This window comes from Dendropsophus ebraccatus, chromosome 2 (genome assembly GCF_027789765.1).
Source record: "Dendropsophus ebraccatus isolate aDenEbr1 chromosome 2, aDenEbr1.pat, whole genome shotgun sequence".
NCBI classification, from domain to species: domain Eukaryota; kingdom Metazoa; phylum Chordata; class Amphibia; order Anura; family Hylidae; genus Dendropsophus; species Dendropsophus ebraccatus.
Genome location: NC_091455.1, coordinates 133390075 through 133412035, shown reverse-complemented (window position 1 = coordinate 133412035; position 21961 = coordinate 133390075). Strand labels below are relative to the sequence as shown.

Below are 21961 nucleotides of genomic sequence, written 5' to 3'. Positions count from 1 at the left end.
ACTACATTCAAAATAAATGTAAAAAAAAAATCTTGTGTGTTTTTTTTATTGCAGATTTGCATCTGTTGCAGCTGTATTTGGTCAGGTCATTCATAAAGGAGACTGGCAGGACTAGCCCAGAAGCAGTCACAATTCACTGGAGCTTTTTCTTATTTCCAGTTTCACTAGTAAACATTATAATCACTTTACCAGAGTAGCCGTTTGTCTATATCTATCAAATGATGTTTCATGACTTGTTCTGAGAGTGCTTGCTAACAATATGTGCTTTTACTTGTGTCATACACATCTCTCACCTCTGTCCCGTGACTGAGCTGTGCTCTGGCCTAAAATATAATTCAGTGCTGTTGTTTTGTATGCTTCATTTACCGATCCATCTCCTCTGCAATGCTCCTCCGTTACCTTAGGCCTCGTGCACACAGAGCAAGAGCCGGGGAATTGTCCGCCGCAGAATGCCGCCAGCCTCCGTGTCATAATGACAATCTATGGGAAGCTCGTGCACCTCCTCTCTCTGCTCTGAAGAATGAACATGTTAATTCTTCAGCACCAAGAGATGCAGCGCGCAAGCCCCCCATAGACTGTCATTATGACACGGAGGCTGGCGGCATTCTGCGGCGGACAATTCCCCCGCTCTTGCTCTCTGTTCACGAGGCCTAAGACTTTGTCCCTTATATTGTCTCTTACCATCCACAAGGTTAGGGAGAGTGGTTTAAAGGAGTTATCCAGTGCTACAAAAACTTGGCCACTTTCTTCCAGAGACAACACGACTCTTGTCTCCAGTTCAGGTGCGGTTTGCAGTTAAGCTCCATTCACTTCAATGGAACTAAGCAGCAAAACCCCGCCCAAGTTAGAGGCAAGAGTGGTGTTGTCTCTGCAAGAAAGTGGCCATGTTTTTGTAGCGCTGGATAACTCCTACCAACTGGTATCTTGTGGGTTATCCTCAGGTGCTCTGTTAACCAAGATGACACAAGACAAGTTTGCCTTGGCACTTATACATCATATAATCTAAAGATGAGTAGGCTGTCTTTCACCTCTCCATACTGTAGCCAAGGTGTGCAGAAAGTACCACACTTTTGACTTCTCCTATATAGCTAGATCAGTTTGAATATACCTAATACCATTTGTTTTATATTAACTATGCCTAAATGATAGTAAATCAGGGTTCTTTCTAATATTTTAGATGTTTCATTACCTGTGTTTCTTAGGGCTCCAGTGACTCCTCTCCCCGATTGAAACCCGCATTATTTTCCTATTGGAGCCCTGTAAATCACTTATACCTCCTAAGTGGAATGCAGCAACATCTTTCAATACTTTAGCAACTCTAGGACACTATTTGTGTACCCCTACTCTGTGTACCCTTTTTGAGGACTACTCTTTATTATTTCCTACATTACTCACTACTTTTAGGCATCATGTCATTGCTATGCTTGCCCTGTGGCACCCTTAGTATTTTTAGTTGCCTTTTTATAGATTTGTAATGTTACCCTTTCTCTAAACTGTACTATGTATATGCTATATGTTTGCTTATTCTTTACTAGGAAGTGCCTCTTTCACTTCTTTTTAGTTTAGTGCTGTGACATAATTGTAATCTATTTAGCGCCTTATTAAATCACAATTTCTACGATGCTACATCTGGTATCATATTAAATTACCAAACTGCGCACCAGACTGTACATGTGAGCGTACCTTATGGGCATGAAGCAAAAGTTGTATTTATAATGATGGTGTCTAGGGCAGTTTCCCCCTCAGTTATTTTTAGTTCTTTATCTCATCTCATGTTTTTTTTTTGTAGCTATTAGTCATCTTAAGCATAAATAGGCCATACTGCAAATACACCTTTACAGATCAATGCTGTTCTAGTTAATGGAGAAATAAATACAGTACTGTTGGTGTCTCCAGGTCTGCATTCGATGTTATGGCAATAAGCAAGCCTCTTATAAAACAGAGAACTCAATAGTCGTTTTTGTTTTATCATTGTATATTATATATTGGCTTTGCATTAACTAGGGAACCTGTCACATTAAACATGCTATCTGATCTGTCAATAAATGTTATAGAGCAGGATGAGCTGAGCAGACTGATTTAGTATAAGATTTCACTATTCACTGTTTGGTGTACAGTGGTTTGTACTGATCCTTACCTTTTTTGTGTTGCAGTTTTATGTGCTGAACGAGTGGGCCAGATGACTAAAACATACAATGATATAGATGCTGTTACACGTCTTCTAGAAGAGGTAAGTCCTTATGTTGTGCACTCCTGTGGCCTAAAGCATGTAACAACTCATTTTTAAATTGCGGCCTTGTGAAAGTTTTTGCTGTGATTTTTCTTTCTTTTTCTTTTTTTTTTTTTTTTTGTGATATAAAGCAAGTTTGCAGTATACATTCATAATTTTTTTAAGGGGTTGTCAAGTAAAAATCTTTTTATTTCAAATCAACTGAGTGCTCTCTGCTGACACCTCTTGCCGAGACTGGAACTGTCAACAGCAGGAGAGGTTTTCTATGGGGATTTATAGATTCATAGAAAACAGAGTCTCGTCCAGAGACTCGGTTAATAGAAGTAAATTACAAATCTATATAACTTTCTGATACCAGTTGATTTGAAAGAAAAAGATTTTTGCTGGACAACCTCTTTAACTATCATGCTGTAAAACAAAGCTATACTTACCAGAAACCCAGGTCCAGTCTGAAGGCAGCTTTTTAGTCTTTGTGCTGGTTGAAAAAAAGAGACTAAACACATAAAGTCTGACCATTACACAGTATCATGGCTCAATTTGTCCGTTAATCACATGACTGTGAGCGTGCAGATGACCCGGGAAACACGAGACTTCCTGTGATTAGTCTCTTTGAAACAAAAAAAGAAAAAAGTGTAATTTAAATTAATTTAAATTGCAAACTTGCTTTATATCACATCTACTGTTGATTTAGCTTTTGAAAGTTATAACAATAGTGACATTTTAAGGTAGCCAAACAGGTAAGATGAATGCTGGGTGAGCCATCATATTTCTGCAGGATTATTTGACCATCTGTGTATGGGGGTCTCCCAAGTTTTCACTGACAGCACATTTTGTAGGTAAGAAAGATCACTTGGTTTGATATTAACATGACTGATGTTAAAGAGGTCGTCCAGGCAAAATTAATTTGTCCCCTATCCACAGGATAAGGGACAAGTAAGACATTGCATTGAGAGAAATCCTCTGCGGTTCAGTCGTGTGTGTTTGTACCCTAAACACAGGAATTCTGGCCAGTGCAGAGAGTCACAGCTCAAGATGTCTGTCAATCACATGACTCCCTTCTCTCTGTGAGCGCTCAGAGGACCTGGGAAACACAGGAATTCCTGTTTTCGGTTTCCTGTTTTTTGAGGAGAAAAAAAGTCAGAAAACAGGAAGTGCTGTGTTTTCAATGATAACTAAAAAAAAATTAATGTAAATTGCAAACTTGCTTTATGTCACATCTAGTGTTGATTTAGATTTTGAAAATTATAACGACAGTGACACTTAAAGTTATCAAGAGGTCCCTGTAAGAGGTTCCTGACAGTGGCTTACACCTCCTCCCACTTGACAACACATGCATGCTTTGCTAAGCCGAGTATGAATATGTATGGGGGCTGGCAAGAATTGCTGTCAGATGAATTAACTTGGCTCTGCCCAAGATAGGTTTTTAGAATTTTATTACATGGCCTTTCTGAACATGCAGGAGAGTTCAATGATGTATGTCACCAAAAAGCGTCCTCTCTTATTGGATTTGTAACAGTAATGCACACGGCTTGTCCAGCAGCTGTTTTTTGCAGTGAACAGCATTATCAGGTGTGTGGTGTATTTATTATTTAGTGAGTAAAGGCCCTATTTCACGGGCAGTCTAGAAGAGCAAACGAGCGCTTTCAGCGCTCGTTTTCTCCTCGTTCCCCGCTCGCTGCCGCCGCTATTCAACGTGGCTGCAGCGAGCGGGCGAGTGTGGGAGGGGCAGCGGGGAGCTCCAGGGGGGGGGGGGGGGGGGGGGGGGGGGGGGGCCTGCCCGGGTGATCGCTGATCGTCCGGGCAGCCCATAGGATACAGCAGCAGACGCTGCTGTATCAGTCGCTTGTTTTTCAAAATGTTGAAAAACAAGCGACTGCAACGATCAGCCGACATGAACGATGTCGGCTGATCGTTGCACTCTATTCCACGGAATGATTAGCGTCCGTAGCGGCCAATATCGGCCGAATACGGACGATAATTGTTGCGTGGAATAGGGCCTTTAGACACAATGTCCTGCTGTTAGGAGGTACTGTAAATACAACCTACACAGTGAATGTGGGACCAGCCATGGATTTGCATAGATTTCCATGTACTTCTGCATCTGCAAGTCAAACTGCTTCTTATACACTTTCATATTTTTCCTTGAACACTAGTGACTTGTGGTGCAGGTTATAATAATTTATTTTTGTTTAGATACCCTTTAAAGTTATTAAACCTAAGCTAGGGAAGCTGGGGCCAGTAAGGAATATTTTGTTATACATGTTTCTATATAGAGGGTTGTGCTTGGCTTGGACATATCTAAAAGAAATTTTCCAGGTTTATAACATTGATGGAAAAATTCCTTCCAAATCAGAAAAAATCCCTGAATCAACACCTCTTCAACACCAGAATTTAGTGACAGTGACTGTAACCTGTCACTTAAAATGCATGCAGACCCCTTTTTAAACAGTTTTTTGCCCAATAAATACTACAGAATCTGTACCAATCAAACCAGAAGAACAAAGGTACAAGGGTCAGGGTTGCAGGCAAATGTACAACCTTTAGTTCTAATTGTTAAACTGTATATAGTTTACACCTACCTTTAAAGTCATACACTTTCATACACATTAGCATTGTCTAACTGGGATCAAACATTTTGGGGACGTCCACAATAAGTTTGGGAATTTTGAGATAGCCACGCCAATACCATTGTTTTCTTTGAGTTTATTTTGCTGCAAGTATGGACATATGCTTGGGGTCCTTGTCTTTTAGGAAGACCTATTTGTGCCCAAACTTTAACTTCCTGGCTGATGTCTTAATGTTTCTTCCATACCTCCGCATAATTGTTATTTTCTGATAATGCTTTTTTGGCATGTATAAAATAGATGTACAAAATCATTTCCTAAAACCATAGTTTGTCAACATGGAGTCTGTTGAGGAGAAAAGTATGAGCGAAACTTTATGGTCATAGTTGAAAAGCTTGGTTTAAGCCCTCTGCTTCTTTAAGAGCCTATTTTGTAAATGCTTTTGCAGCAGAATTACTCCAGAAATATGCTATATATACCTGGTCTCATAGATGTGGTGAATGTAAAGGAGATTCTCTGGATTTACCTTCAGCTAAATTCTGTTACAGTGAAACATGGTCATGGTAAAAACAGGGAGTTGCTTCAGCTAAAAGCACATGGCCCAAATGCATCAAAATATTGGCACATGATTCTGGTTTGATGTAAGCCAACTAATAGTTGGTGTAAACTGGACAGTCTTCAGAGATGCCAGACTTTACCAATTGGCCTGATACACTTTCCTAAAGCTAGCTGTTTGCACTGTCTAGCTGTTTACTGAGCCACCTTTTCCCATACTTCCTTCCGGCCCATGACTTGTCTGTGAACTGGTACTTTTAGTTAATGTTCTACTGTGCATGTGTTTTAATTATGGACAGGTTGGTTTGTGAGAACCATAGTACAATGTGTACTAGCACAAATTATGCTCTTGTAACATTAAGGATATTGATAAAGATGTGCCTTGGTATTTTATATAAAAGGGATAGCAACAAAGTACACAGCACCTTTGTCTAAACCTTGTATGTGCACAGTGCACCTAGATACCTTGGTGTCAGAGGTCATATGCACCAGTCGGTAACGTTGTTTAATGCCAGACAGCTATTGCTGTAACAGTTGCTTAGACTTCTAGAAGTTTCTCCAGCGATAGTGTTCTGGAGGACGTGTTGTCTGTATCAACCAATTCAACTTTAATTCTTCTTTTCTTACAAAATATAATATCATGTATAGCTTCTACAAGATATTAAACAATACGCTAAACTTGTGTTCCAGTGTTTCTACAGTTGCTCATAATAGATCAAATTTTTAAAACTTCTATCATGTCAGACTTAAAATACCCTCACACCTACCGTATCGCAGTAGAAAATCCACTGCGGATCCGCAGCAGCTTTAACTAAATGAATGAACACAGCATTAAATACGCACTGTTAAATCCGCTGCGGATCCGCAGCAGGTTTAACTAAATGAATGAACACAGCATTAAATACGCACTGTTAAATCCGCTGCGGATCCGCAGCAGATTTGTAAGTGCGGACTTGATGCTGTGTTCATTCATTTAGTTAAACCTGCTGCGAATCTGCTGCGGATCCGCAGCGGATTTTCTACTGCGATACGGTAGGTGTGAAGGCACCCTAAGGGTGCGTTCACACGTACAGGATCTGCAGCAGATTTGATGGCGCAGATTTGAAGCTGCAGAGTCAAAGCAAATCAATTTTAGGATATATTCACACGGGCGGGCTCGCAGCGAGATTCTCGCTGCGAGCCCGGCAGGTCCTGTCAGTTCCCATAAACTACATACTTGCTGCGGTCTAAACGACCGCAGCGAGTATGTAATTATACCGCGCTTAACCCCTTCTACTCCCGCCGGCTGTAATCAGCATACATTACCTGTCCTTGCTGCACGGGTCCGGCGTCCTGCTCTCCCGTCCGGCCAATTAGTGTGTTGCCCAGCCGCAGCCACTGATTGGCCGGGGCGGGAGAGCAGGACGCCGGACCCGTGCAGCAAGGACAGGTAATGTATGCTGCTTACAGCGGGGGGAGCCGGCGGGAGTAGAAGGGGTTAAGCGCGGTATAATTACATACTCGCTGCGGTCGTTTAGACCGCAGCAAGTATGTAGTTTATGGGAACTGACAGGACCTGCCGGGCTCGCAGCGAGAATCTCGCTGCGAGCCCGCCCGTGTGAATATACCCTTAGGCCATCAAATCTGCTGCAGATTCAAATGTGCACCATCAAATCTGCTGCAGATCCTGTACATGTGATTGTACCCTTATTGTACCCTCCATTCCAGTGAACATGCCTGCAGCCTGCTGTCTGTTTACACATGCATGACCTTATGGCGATGTGCACATATGTGTCCATAAGAGCAGCTGCATAGAAGTGTGTGTTTATTAAGATTTTCATATGAAGCAAGCGTGTGTTATGCATTTATGATTATGGATAAGGAGAAGACCTATGCCACATACTAGCGAGTTTAGTGATCACTGTAATGCAATTTTATTCTGTTGTCATTTCTTATATTTATGTTGATAACTTATTACCTTTTTATCAGCAAATTTACCCTGTTATACTACTGTCTTTATGGACACATTAATTCTGGATACCTTTACCAACCCTTCATACTTCTCTTATTTAATCATTGTGCATATGCTTAGGGATCTTGCTTATATGAAACTTTCTCTTCCCTTTTTGCAGAAAGAACGCGATCTTGAATTAGCCGCACGTATTGGCCAGTCATTGTTGAAGAAGAATAAAACTCTTACAGAAAGGAATGAGTATTTAGAAGAGCAAGTAGAACATATCAGAGAAGAGGTAAAAAAGTAATCTTTATATATGTAGTTACTGTATGTTGTTTGGATTTGCGCATAAAATATATCCAACAGCCGGTCACTTTGCTTCTGAGGAATTTTACTCCAAGTGACCTGCGCTACAGATTGGTGATTTCCATCACTGACTACCAAAGTTATTGCTTACATTCTGTCCTGTCCACATAGGTGTACTGGATATTAGTTCCTTTTCATTAATGGCAGGCAAAAATGTTCAAAAATGCAGAAGCTCCTAATTAACATTTATTTTTATTTACATGCTCCTAGATCAGCAGGCTCCTGTGCTTTTGATTCTGAAAAAAAACAACTGTTTGGAAATGGACCAAAAGTGGTCACTTGTAGACAACATTTAATGTTGGCTTTTTTTTTGTTTTTAACATAGTTACGTATCAGAATTTTGCGAAGGCACTTTCTAAAATAAGGATCAACAATCTACATTACACATTCATGTATATTGTAATTGCATTGCCCCATTACAAGGTCAATATTCAGAGCGCTTAGTTATAGTAGTGCTGAGAATGTATTGATTCCTACCACGTCCCTTGTAGAGCTCACGGTCTTTGTCCTATATTTCTTTATCTGCTATATTGATATAACTGTGGGAGCAACAGTCACCAGGTGCACTTGTTATCAAATGGGTGTGAGTCTTTATGGATAGATAGGCCATTGTTAAGGGTAAATGTCCGCATCATGCCACAGTACAATATCTCTATTTATAATATTGTACCTTTATCACAACTGGCAAAGGTCTTCTTGTTTTCTATTTGGTGCCCATACACCCCATAACAAGTCCAACATGGCAACAACTTATGAAACAGTATTCATTTTACTTCTCCTTTATTATGTATAAGAAGGTTGAAAACAAAGGTGTACTCCAGTTATAGTACATAAATGTCATCTATCTACAGTAGTTTGCAAAAAAAAAATTTCCCAGTATTTCTATTCAAAAAGTGACCTAACATATTCTATAGAGTGATTACATACAGGGTGAACTTTTTCAAGCGTTTATTTCTGTTAAACTTGATGATTATGGATTACAGCCAAGAAAAACCCAAAAGAGAGTATTTCAGAAAATTAGAATAATTAATCCAAAACACCTGCAGTGTTATAAAAGGTCCCTTAGTCTGGTTCAGTATGCAACACAATCATGGGGAACACTGCTGACTTGACAGATGTCCAGAAGGCACTCATTCACACACTCCACAAGGAGGGTAAGCCACAAAAGTTCATTGCTAAAGAAGCTCGCTGTTCTCAGAGTGCTGTATCAAAGCATATTAATGGAAAGTTGAGTGGAAGGTAAAAGTGTAGTAGAAAAAGGTGCACAGGAAAACCGGGAGAACCGCAGTCTTAACAGGATTGTAACGAAAATGCCACTCAAAAATTTGGGAGAGATTCACAAAGAGTGCACTGCTGCTGGAGACAGTGCTACAAAAGCCACCACATACAGACGTCTGCAGAACAATGACTACAAGTGTTGCATTCCATGTGTCAGCCACTCCTGACCAATAAACAAAGCCAGAAGCATCTTATGTGGGCCAAGGAAAAGAAGAACTGGACTGTTGATCAGTGGTCCAAGGTGCTGATTTCAGATGAAAGTAAATTTAGCATTTCATTTGGAAATCAAGGTCCCAGAGTCTGGAGGAAGAGTGGAGAGGCTGTACACAATCCAAGCTGCTTGACGTCTAGTGTAAAGTTTCCACAATCAGTGATCAACACCAAAGTCAACGCTGCCGTCTACCAGGAAATTTTAGAGCACTTCATGCTTCCCTGTGCTGAAAAGATTTTTGGAGATGGAATTTTCATCTTTCAGCAGGATTTGGCACCTGTCCACACAGCTAAAAGTACCAATACCTGGTTTACTAACCATAGCTTCACTGTGCTTGATTGGCCAGCAAACTCGCCGGACCTAAACCCCATAGAGAATTTATGGGGTATTGTCAAGAGGAAGATGAAAGACACCAGATCCAACAATGCAGACGAGCTGAAGGCCACTATCAAAGCAACCTGGGCTTCAATAACACCTCTGCAGTGCCATCAGCTGATTGCCTTTATGCCATGCCGCATTGATGCCGTCATTCATACAAAAGGTGCCCTGACCAAGTATTGAGGGCATTTACGGTACAGACTTTTCATTTGGTCAACATTTCTGTGTTAAAAACATTTTTTTAGTTGGTTTTGTATAATAATCAAATTTTCTGAAATACTGTCTTTTGGGGTTTCCTTTGCTGTAATCCATAATCATTAACTTTAACAAAAATAAACATTTGAAAAAGTTCACTCTGTATGTAATGACTCTGCAGGATATATGAGGTCACTTTTTTTTAATTGAATTACTGAAAAAAATAAATACATTTTGTTGATATTCTAATCTATTACAAACCACTGTATATGTCTGGTCATCACATGACCTGGTCATCACATGACCAGGACAGATTTCGCCACTTGAATGATACAACTGAGATTTCTATTAAATGACACCCAGGACTAATGGATAAAGAATGAATGTTACATTATAACTGTCCTTTTTTTTTTTTTACTTTTTAAACAATTCTATGCCCTGTAGGGCATCTGCATATATGAAAAAAGTTCTAGATTAGCTCACAAGCAGAAATTCATAAATTTGGCTTTCAGCACCAATGGTCATTCTGTATATTAAATAGTATAGTCTACTATGTACTCTGCACGTCACTTTTATTATTTACTAACTTACAAAGGCTTAACGGGGACCAAAGTTTAATCTAGCTCTATAATAACCTGCATAGGTGAGAAAGATAATGTGAAAGGGGGTTAATAAGGAGAATAGATTATACAGTATTATGTAGCATCCTAATAATGAACACACAGAACGGTTTCTTTCACAATACTGGAATCATTTCTTTTCTTTGTTTTGCACCTTCAGGTATCACAGTTGCGCCATGAATTATCTATGAAAGATGAGTTACTTCAGTTTTACACCAATGCAGCTGAAGAGAGTGAGCCTGAGTCGATATGCTCCACACCGTAAGTTCTTGCCTTCCCTAGAATCACTGTCTGAAGAAAGGGCATGCCACATCCCTGGAGTTCCACCTTCCTTCAAAACACATTCCCCTGTGATTGATGTCTGTTTGTGTAAGGCAGTGGCAAACTATAGAGATATAAGGTGTATGGGGATAGGTGATAATCACATGCAATCACCTACCTTTAGTGTCGCCTGTTTTTATGTATATGTCTGTGATCTCACCATGGACAACAGATATGAATACTTTTCTTTATATTATTTTGGACGAGAATGCAGGGCTCATTTTTTGAGCCATTATCTGTAGTTTTTATTGTTATCTCAGCATATAAGGGGGCTCTTTGATTATGCCATATACCATGACAGGTCAATATTAATATATTTTATTACATTGATATTTTAATATTTCTGTTTCTGCATGTATGCAAAGCAGGCTCGGGAGAATAATATAGACTGCCTACAGGTATAGAGGAAAAAATAGAGCTCACACTGTAGAGGCCATAGGGGAAAAAAAGAAAATACAATTTATTTTATTTATTTTTTTAAAGAATTTATTTAAACTTTTTTTTTTTTTTTTTCATAAGAAAATACAATTTAAAAGCAAAAAAGATTTAAAAGAAAATGCATTTCAAAAGTGTCTGTAGTTTTTAACTGCATTTTCTTGACAAGGAGACTAAAAGCTGGTATAGTGATTTTTTTCAACAGCATTATTGCTTGTCAGTACTCGCTGTGTAGGGGCAAACCATTAGTCCATACTCCTGGCTAACCTTTTTCAGGCTCCCATCTGCCATTGAAATGTATACCCTTGAGTGCTGGCTGCTTTTAAGCCTCATTCACATGTTCAGGGTTTTTTCAGGTCTGCAAAGTCACCCGCCATTTTTCCTCTGTGAAAAGTGTATCCACAATTGCATCTGTGGTGTCTGCTGTTTTCACTGATGTATAACCCCCCCAAGAACTGGCAGTGTGTCCCTACAGATGGATCACAGAGCAGATGGCAGCATGGATCGTGTAAATAGTATCATTGGATTCAATGAACCCTAAAATTCTCCCGTAGTCACGGGCAAGTTTGAAAAAGGCCTAAGACGGACCGATAGGCTATTTCTCTCTGTCAGACTGATTTGATTCTGCATTAGCTATTGTCCATGGCATTTACGGGGTTAATTGTCTGGATTTAGCAATAAGGCTGATCCTGGTCAATGCTGAAGGGTGTCTGCTGTGTTTTACAGCTGGCACCTGCAACTGATGGCACGCGTCTTGTCCCATCCACTGTATGGGCCATTAATATCACTTCCTTTTGATTTTCCGACACACAATGATCTGGATATATACCCACCCCTCCACGACTTGGAAGGCTTTCTTCTGAGGTGTGGAATTACAGGACGTGAGCATCAGGAAACAGAAGGCCATCTTCTAATCCCTGACTTAAGTCCTATTACAGTAAGTACGCCCACATGGCACATTCAGTTGGTTTAGATTGTGGTGGCTGATTTCCGTTAACAGAAGTCTCTGAGCAGTGCTAAATGGGTTTGAGCCCTTCTGTTCTATTCATGTATTAGTGGGATATCAGAAGATTACTTTGAATTGATTTCCCATTTAATATTACTTCTATGAACAATGCTTTTTTGCTTCCACATGCTTTCTTTACATATAAAAGCATGTAGATAATGAGGAGGCAGGTCCCTAGGTTTGCACGACAATCTTTTTTTGAGGATCATATACATTTAATGCAGGGCGTTGACCAATAGGTCATAGACATCTAGTAATTCATTTTATTAGTTTTAAAGTAGAAATACCCTGGCATTTACTGTGTGCTTATTTTGGAGGAAGGAATGAGTAATCTCCACATAATGGCTTCTGCTGTTGTGCATTGAGGAACTACTGGCGAAAACAATTGACTGATACATATAATAGTTCGTTCTCATTTGATTTTATAATTCAGTTCTGTCTCCTGTGATCTGTTGTTCCATACAGCCCTGTTTTTTATGCAAAGTGCAGACATAGTCCTGTGTACTATAAAGCATCTGCAATAAAACACGTTCAGAGATTGAGCTGCCTTGCTAGGTGCAGGAACTCATACATGTGCAAATCCTTTGTACCCAACTTTTCTTACCAGGTTACTTTTGGATGATATGTTGTAGTTTACAGTAGGTTCTAAACATTGGACATATTACTCCTTGGGTACCAATTGGGTACTCCAGCCTTTTATCCATAGAGCAGAATAAAGATCCTATTCTTACCTAACCACACTCCCCCAGGGTTCTTTTGCAGTGTCTTTGGTTCCCCTGCTGAACGTTCCCACCGCTACCTCGGAGAAGCACTTGTCTTGGCAATGACAGCCCGAACCAAAAAACCCAAATCTGTAGAAAATCTCATAGGGAATAATAGGCTGACGGCTAGGGGGGTATGACCACTGAAGGCTTCCGAGCATTGCACTTGGAAATGTTCTATGGCCCCATAGAGCATGAATGGAGCACAAGATGCTGTGGCTGCAGGGTGATTGCATCCCTATTCTTGGGATAGGTGGGGATTCCAGCAGTCAAACCCCAAGCAATCAGCTTGTTCAATGGATAGGGGATAATGAGCGCAGATACTCCTTTAATGCAGCTAAATTTAATATTTAGATTTTGACTTCCTCATTGAAGTTAATTGCGAATGCCCGAATGAAATCTGCAGTATATCCAGCACCAGTAATTTTCTGCACGCATTTTGTGCAGACTTTTTAAAATTCTCATCCACTTCTCTATTATGGATTACACAACCCCTTTATTTAAATTAGTTGATTATCATTTTAAAGATATAACGACTGTTTCTTTTACTCTCCCTAAAGACTAAAAAGGAATGAATCTTCATCATCCGTCCAAAACTATTTCCACTTTGACTCACTACAGAAGAAACTTAAAGACCTTGAGGATGAGAACATTGTTCTGCGGTCTGAGGTAAGATATTGCAGTGATTCATTCCTATTATACTTGGATATAGTGATAAGTGAGTCTCGAGCAGGCTCTGGTTTGGACGAACCCGAGCGTGTGGCATTTGATTACTGGTAGCAAGCCCTGCGGCCACCTGGAAAACATGGATACAGCCGTAGGCTAGATACATGGTTTCCAGGACTCCTTAGGGCTGCAGCCAACTTCTTCAGCCTCAGGTAATCAAATGCCGCCTGTTCCAGGTTCGCTCATCTCTAGATACAAACAACGTATAAAAATAACATTTTGTGTATTTGACCTACAAAATATAGCAACACTTCTCAGACGGTTGTAGAGTTAATTTCTCACAACATCTGGTCAGTTACTGACACCCAGTGGCTGATTAGTGTACTACATATTTTGTGGTTTTGATGGAAAAATCCATTCAACACTGTTTGTATCTGCTCATGGTAAAGACTCCTTAATGTCTATTTTTTCCTAGTGTCCAGTTTAATGGAGTAAAGGCCCTATTCCACAGAATGATTATCGGCCGTATTCAGCGGAAAATCGGCCCGTGGAATAGAAGGCAATGATCAGCCGACATCGTTCATGTTGGCTGATCGTTGCAGTTGTTTGTCTTTCAACCATGTTGAAAAACAAACGACTGTTGCCAACACCACGTGGAATAGTAGCGGCGGAAGCAGACCACCACCATCCTTTATGGGCTTCCAGGTCGATTTAGCGATCACCCGGGCAACCCCCCCTGCAGCTCCCCGCAGCCCCTCCCACACTCACCCGCTTGCTGCCGCATGTGATAGCGGTGGCAGCGAGCAGGGAAAGAGGAGCAAGCACTGACAGCGCTCGTTTGCTCCTCGCAGTTGGCCCGTGGAATAGAGCCTTAAGGGGGAATTCACACATTTTGGAATTAGAATGTGCTACAGACCAAAATCAAGGAACTCCTGGCATCATAATTGATTCATTTTAAATCTCTGCACACGGCGGCACTGTTCACGTTATGTGTAATGGCCAACAAGTGTTCAAATGATTGTCGATGTAGATGCTGCTCGCATTCAGTAGAAACGCTGGAAGCATATACCATCTGCCTTACCATTAGAAGAGTGTGGATACCTAGTTGAATAGATACAGATTTCTTTAAAAAATTTTTTTTTTTTTTACCTACATAAATGTTTTTTTCCTTTTCACTTTTTAAGTAATTTAAAAAAAAAAAAAAAAAGCCCAAACCATTACCTAAACTTCTAAACGCTAAACTTCTTAACCAATGCCATATGTAAACACTAAAGCTCTAAAGAGTCTATACCGACCAATATTATTTACATATAACCACAGGTCTAGTGGTCTAGATAGTGGTGGACATAAATATTAGTAAGTTGTTTTTTTTTTTGTGTAGAAAAAAATAAATAATTTGCCCCACAAAACCCACTTACTCATACTCACTTGGATGTGGCAGAATACATTTCTGTTCTTTTCAAACCCTAAATGCCCAGATATTTTTGGGCCTTAATGATCACTTAGACTTTTCCCTTTTTATTTTATTATTTTACTTTTTTTTTTTTTTTGCCTGTTTAATATGGGAGAAATTGTATTTACATCAAGGTTATTGCAGCTGTAGAAATACCTATTAGGTGTAGGTCTTCGTCTTCATGTAATGTATGTGCAATAAAAAAAGGTTTTATGTGAAATATATTATTTTACATCTTAATTTTAAACTTTTAATGCATAAAGATGCCCTTGTATGCTAGTACATTATCCTCTGTATTACTATGGCACAGGCTTTTGCCGGAATAGCAGTTAGTGTACATTAACAGGAGGCTTAGTGTAGAAACAGCCCAGGGGCTCTTTCTGTGTCTGGCAACAGAGAGTTCCTCCAGGTTCCAATTGGTACTTCCAAAAACCCGAAGACCTAATAGAGGGGGCACTTTCAAAGACCACGTTGACACAAGGGTTTTGGTGCAGGAGCACACAGTGGACCACAGACTGAGACCTGCAAAGTTTGCCTTAAGTAGACAGTGGGCAGTGGTTAAGGGGTCAGTTGTAAAATAAATGTATTATTGTTGATATGTCTTTTTTTATAGTAAGATTCACTCTCAATAATGTACCACCCTATTGGTATGCTTATTGTTACAGGCATGTCACTTGCAAACTGAGACCATCACATATGAGGAGAAAGAACAGCAACTTGTCAATGATTGTGTGAAAGAATTAAGTAGGTCACCTGTTCTAATTTCAAAAACTCTGCATTCATTATAATCTATAATGTCCATAGAGACTCTAGAAATATGTCCTTTCCTGGCAGTAAAGAGAAGCACAAAATCTATCTGTATCTCTCTGCCTTTGTATAATAGTTTTTTTTAATGTGACATCTGATTTTTTTTTTCCATGTTTCTTCTCCATTTTCTAGGGGATGCTAATATTCAGATTGCCAGCATATCAGAAGAATTGGCTAAGAAAACCGAAGATGCAGCTCGGCAGCAAGAAGAGATAACTCACCTGCTGTCTCAGATTGTTGATATCCAGAAAAAGGCTAAAGCAGTAAGTACTGTGCCCATAAGATTTACATTAGCCTCAAATATTAGATTTTTCTAATAGATTGATCTACATAGCACTGTTGTTATCTATTCAGGAAGTTCAGCTTATGTCTCTTTAGATCCTTCAAGGCTCAGGCTGCACAGTGACTTTGGTCTTACGACATTGCATCTTGGGCCGCATTAAATCCTATATGTGCATTCATACCATCCACCATCTAAGCCGTGAAAAAAATAGTACAGGTCATAGTGCTGAGACGGATTGTGGCAGATGTCCCAATAGACCTCTATGGGATACAGCTCCTGTCACCCCCTGCTCCAGTGATCTCCTGGTCCCACAGTGAAGCGTCCTCCTCCCTGTGCATTTCTTCTGATGATACATAGCTTTGCTCCCGCGTGAGGATCAGGGAAGGTTCTTTGACACACCGGGTGGGGGGTTATGGGTATACACCGATCTGGGGGAAAAGGGGGGCGACACATTCAGCTCTGTAAATCTGGGGAGGATTACGGGGGCACATCCAGGTCTGCTACTTCTGATGTGAACATTGAGAAAAGAAAAAAAAAACAGGATGAAAAACAGATGCACTCAAAAGATGTTTTTCACGGATTAAAGCTAGCAGAGAAAATCGCGGTCCTTAAAAATCACTGGACATGTGAATGAGACCTAACAATTTTGACAATAACCGTAAATGTAACCTCTGCGTTTTTTTCGGCATTGACTTCAATGAAAATCTCATGCGAGTGCTAGCTTCTTGCAACTTTGGTGCAATTTGGCAATCTTGTTCTACAAAAGTCATCTATACTGAAGTCGTGCATTGCAAGTTGCGCACCTTAGACGTGATTACTGTGTAGCCTTAGTATAATTTGTTATATAATACATGTGCTTGTAGTTTTTTTTACATTTTGGTACATTGATTTTGAGATATTCAAAGTGTTACTGTCTAAGTGTAACTTCACAGCTCTAAATCTATATTATTTATTTATTTATTTTACTTAGCATGCTGTAAAACAAAGCTATACTTATCTGAAATCCAGGTTTAGTCTCCTAAAGGCAAATTTTTAGTCTTGTGCTGAACAAAACTTCTATATCTATGAAGCTTGCTGTAATGCATGTCACTAAATGCTATTAAGAACAGCCCAGGCAAGATGACAGCTTCCCTAACAATGTACAAAAAGTCATAAAATATAAACAAATTAGAGTATAATAACTTTTGTTTCTGACTCTAATCAGTAAAAGTAAATATAGGCAACACATTCCCTTTATGAAACCATCCTTTTTCATCTTAAAGCGCAACTATAAAATATTTTGACCATTCAGTTTTAGTTAGCTTAGGTCATGATAAGACTTTTTGCAATATACATTAATAACCTAAAATGAACAGTTTTTTAAATATATAAAGCCAAAAGTCCCCTCTGAGCTCTCTTTGCCTCTGAGTTATTTCTGCATTCCTGCTGGACACGCCCCCTCCCTGGAGATCTGTACCTAGAGTACAGACTCTGACAGCAGCATCAGATAACAGCCCTGACACAGAGAGAAACAAAACCTCCTCCCCCACCTCCTAGCAGCATGTTCTCCCCCCTCCCCTCACAGAGGTGACTATGCAGAGCTGAGGGTGTTGTGTGTGAGGAGTAGCGCAGGGGAAGAGCTGGATGGAGGGACAAGTGTATCCAGTGCCACCATGACTCCAATGTACTGCATGAGGCAGAGTGGGTGAGTCACTGAGGGGAGGACTACAAGTCCCAGCACAACACAGTCCTTCCATAGTACATATAACATTCACTATCAGATGTCTGCAGCAGGTGCCCCCACCTCCATGGCTGACATTATCCTACAGTGTAATGAGAGCAGATGACTGTATCTAATCCCACTGTGTGTGATACCATCTGCTGGGGCTCTGTATCTAATCTTACTGTGGGATACTGTATGCTTGGGCTCTATCTGATGCCACTGTGTGTGATACATCTGCTGAGGTGCGGCTCAGTAAATGGAGGGACGCAGCCAGGGAGATAAGGGAGGAGGCCACGCCCACTTTCTCTCAGCCAGAAGAAAAATTCATTTATTCCTCTGAGCCAAACAATTGGTGATATCTCAGAGTGCGCACACACTATCAATGCAGTTTAGGGCTCTTTTTAAAGGGTAACACATGGGCTTTTTATTTGAGGAATTTCATTTTTTTGGCTACTGAAATTATAGTTACGCTTTAAGTAAAGATATTTCTTAAGGTGCAATTGACATGAAATTCTCCCCAGATGTTGGTGACAACCCTTCCAATCCTTACAGGCAAAGAAATCAAACCATAGATGTCCATAAATGTTATGTTTAATAATAAGAAATGCCAAAAGAGGGAGAGAAGGGTGTAAGGTTGGGCAAGGGAGATGGGCACAACTCTATGTATTAAATAAACAGACCACCGTAGTACAGCCTAGGATCATCCACACACAGCGTAGGAGCAGTCAATAGAAGAGAGTAGATTCCTTTTTGGACTACAGGAACCTCATTAGATCCACTTCAGAGTAGAGCGCAGGTGATAGATGACATGAAGTGAACAACCACATTTAAAAACTGCAACAGTAGCAGCAGTATTACATTACAGTATTCCAAAAGGGATATTTTATTACCATAGCAACATGTTTCGGCACCTAATTTCAAAGGTCCAGCCAATCACCTGACCTGTGTATCTGATAGAAAATCTATGGAAGGAACTAAAGTTTAGAGTTGATAGAAGGAACCCACCAAACCTTCCGGATGTGAAGTGTTTGTGTGCAAGAATAAGCCAAAATCCCACCTGAGCAATGCATCCAGCTGTTTTCTGCATACAGGAGACATTGAGTCATCCCCAACCGTTTAATACTGTTTCCCTGTGTCATTTCTCATTTCCCATTTTTCATTTTTACATATAACCTAATTTATGGACATCTATGGCTTAAATTTCTATGCCTGTGTGTATTGGATGGGTTGTCTGAAATATATTTACTATATTTATTATTTACTACACATTCAATACTTATTTAATCCAATATATATATATATATATATATATATATATATATATATATATATATATATGTGTGTGTATGTGTGTATATATATATATATATATATATATATATATATATATATATATATACCACCAAAACACAACAATCACTGAACTCAGGGAGAACAGTGAAAAATTCCAATGGAGTACTCATTTACGAGTCTCCATTGATTGTCCCATACAAAATTTGAATATGCAAAAAAGGGGTCCGTGGAGCCTCAGTTACGAGTCTCAAAACACGGGAATAGCCAGATATCCCTCTCTCCAGAGAAGGAAGCCCATTGCCAAGGGGTGCCTCCTAGTGGGGAGAGCACCAAACCACCCTGATACGTAGTCCCTCAGGTCCTCACTCTGTTGCGAGCTTTAGGACCCAAATAGGGAAACACCAGGGTGGCCCCTGTGAGTCAAAGTCTAACTCTGTGGCGAGTATAATGACATAAGACAAGGGTAACCAAGGCTAGGCATCCATCCACAGACTGCAGTTTCGGGGTATTTGCCCCTCGTCAGTGTGGAGCAGGATTCTGGCTACTGGGGCAATGATAAATAGACCACCAAAACACAACAATCACTGAACTCAGGGAGAACAGTGAAAAATTCCAATGGAGTACTCATTTACGAGTCTCCATTGATTGTCCCATACAAAATTTGAATATGCAAAAAAGGGGTCCGTGGAGCCTCAGTTACGAGTCTCAAAACACGGGAATAGCCAGATATCCCTCTCTCTACTATTTTTCTTGTGGTTTTCCTATAAAATGTTGTTGTCTTTTTTTTAATTACATTCTTGATTTGTGATTTTGTCTGTAACACAGACAAAATAATTGTGAGAGCCAGACCCACTAATAAGGCAGTGAGAGGGAAAATAAAAGAAGCAGTTGATCATAAAGGTCTAAGGGCAGAGCATAGTGTAGTATGTATTGATAGATTTTGCCAGCCCCTGCGGAAGTTTATTGTAGTTTATGAATTTTAATGTATTATGATTTTGTGTGCATTTTTTTCAGTATACAGTAGAAAATGAGGAACTTGTGCAACACCTGGGAGCTGCGAAAGATGCCCAGCGCCAACTTACAGCAGAGGTAAGAGTATTATAATGGGAAAGACAAGTGTCAAAAAATCTTTCATTAGCAGCTTGGTTTTGTTGTGGCCATTGTTTTTTTTTCTTGAAACTCAAACAAAGAAACCAGCTTTAATGTCTTTTTTTAGAGCAAGATATTTTTGGTTTGCTTGAGCTTTGTTTTTTTAAAGCGACTCTGTAACCACAATCTGACCCCCCCAAACTGCTTGTACCTTCGGATAGCTGCTTTTAATCCAAGATCTGTCCTGGGGTCCGTTCGGCAGGTGATGCAGTTATTGTCCTAAAAAACAACTGGTGCAAAGTAAGGGCACAGATACTCTAAGCCCCAGCCGTTGGGCTCGGGGCTGCAAGTTTAAAAGTTGTTTTTTAGGACAATAACTGCATCACCTGCCGAACGGACCCCAGGACAGATCTTGGATTAAAAGCAGCTATCTGAAGGTACAAGTGGTTTGGGGGGTCAGATTGTGGGTACAGAGTCGCTTTAAAGTGTTTTATATGTTATGTGTTGGGGCTTAATTTTAGCTATTTTTGCCTTTCTTGCCTAGTTGCGGGAACTGGAGGACAAATATGCAGAGTGCATGGAAATGCTTCATGAAGCGCAGGAAGAGCTGAAAAACCTTAGAAATAAAACAATGCCAAATGTAATTTCCCGACGCTACAACACTCTGGGTGTTTTTCCCATGGTAAGCAGGGGTTAGGTCTCAGAATTAACCACAAGCATAAATGATGTTCAGTGTGTGTGTGTGTGTAATATATATCACACACACACTTGCTTTGTTATGGCTCTTGTATGAATAGGCAAGAGGTAATAGTTTCTAAACCCGACATCTCACTACAACACAAGAGTAAAGTTTAAGCAGCAAACAGGGTGGACAACTACATAATATGTAATGGCAAGAATGTTTCAAGCATATTTCAGTGTGTCGTGATGTTTATATTATATATTCTAATTGAGAATCTGACCTGACCTATGGTCAATTTAAAAAAAAAAAAAAAAAATATTTTGTAGCCTCCTACAGGCTCAGGAGCTGTAAGTTTTTGGGAATCAGGCTCAGTTCATGTCCACCAGGGGAAAAGTATCTAAAATAATGTACTGTGTGCCACTTTTTGAACAGAGATCTGGTGCAAACACATTAGTACATTTAGACCAATATCTTTATATTTAAGAAAAAGTGGAAAACCCAAAATTAAGCCAAAAGATGGTAATGTATTTCCTAATGTTTGACAGATTGACGTACAATTCTTTTATATGCTATGCCAATTGTTGGATGAAAGTGTACCTTTTTTTCTTGCAAATGTCTCAGAGGCCTTGTCAGTGATCAGGCTTGTTGTATTACATTCATATGTACAGTTTAGAATCCTGAGACTGATGGATTGGTGGTGATACATTTATTTAACATTAATAGGACTCATTAGCTGCTGAGATAGAGGGATCTATGAGGAAAGAACTACAGATTGATGACCCCGACTCCCCTGAGATGAAGTAAGAAGTACTTGACTTTAAATTATTATTTTTTAAATGTTTTTATGATGGTATATCAATAGGTACACCAATTAAAATTGTTAATTTATAATTATTCTTCAACTCACTACTCTTTTTGGGCTCATAAAATGTCTTAAAGAGGATGTACCACCTGGTACATCCTCTTTAACCTAAACCCACTGATCAAACGGCGCCGGCACGGGGAAGCCGGTGCCGCGGTCCGTTTTTCGGACCGAGGCCCTGTTCCCGTGCACAGCGCCGTTCTATGCACCGGAACCGGATGGTGCTTAAGCACTGGAGGCGGGTTGGGCCACCCCCAGTGGGAGGGAATTC

The 21961-nt window shown here is 40.0% G+C and overlaps 1 protein-coding gene across 7 annotated transcripts in view; it reads left to right on the top strand.

Moving 5' to 3' along the window:
• The window catches only part of TRAK1 (trafficking kinesin protein 1), a 152282-nt gene that overhangs the window by 105586 nt on the left and 24735 nt on the right, over positions 1-21961 (top strand). For all 7 annotated transcript variants that reach the window (XM_069958354.1, XM_069958353.1, XM_069958352.1 and 4 more), the window contains 9 exons: positions 2154-2230; positions 7461-7577; positions 10491-10591; positions 13414-13522; positions 15638-15716; positions 15912-16042; positions 20072-20146; positions 20691-20828; positions 21552-21628. In XM_069958354.1, coding sequence (XP_069814455.1) covers positions 2180-2230; positions 7461-7577; positions 10491-10591; positions 13414-13522; positions 15638-15716; positions 15912-16042; positions 20072-20146; positions 20691-20828; positions 21552-21628 — 878 coding nt within the window. In that variant the 5' untranslated portion in view covers positions 2154-2179. The remainder of the gene's footprint in view (positions 1-2153; positions 2231-7460; positions 7578-10490; positions 10592-13413; positions 13523-15637; positions 15717-15911; positions 16043-20071; positions 20147-20690; positions 20829-21551; positions 21629-21961) is intronic.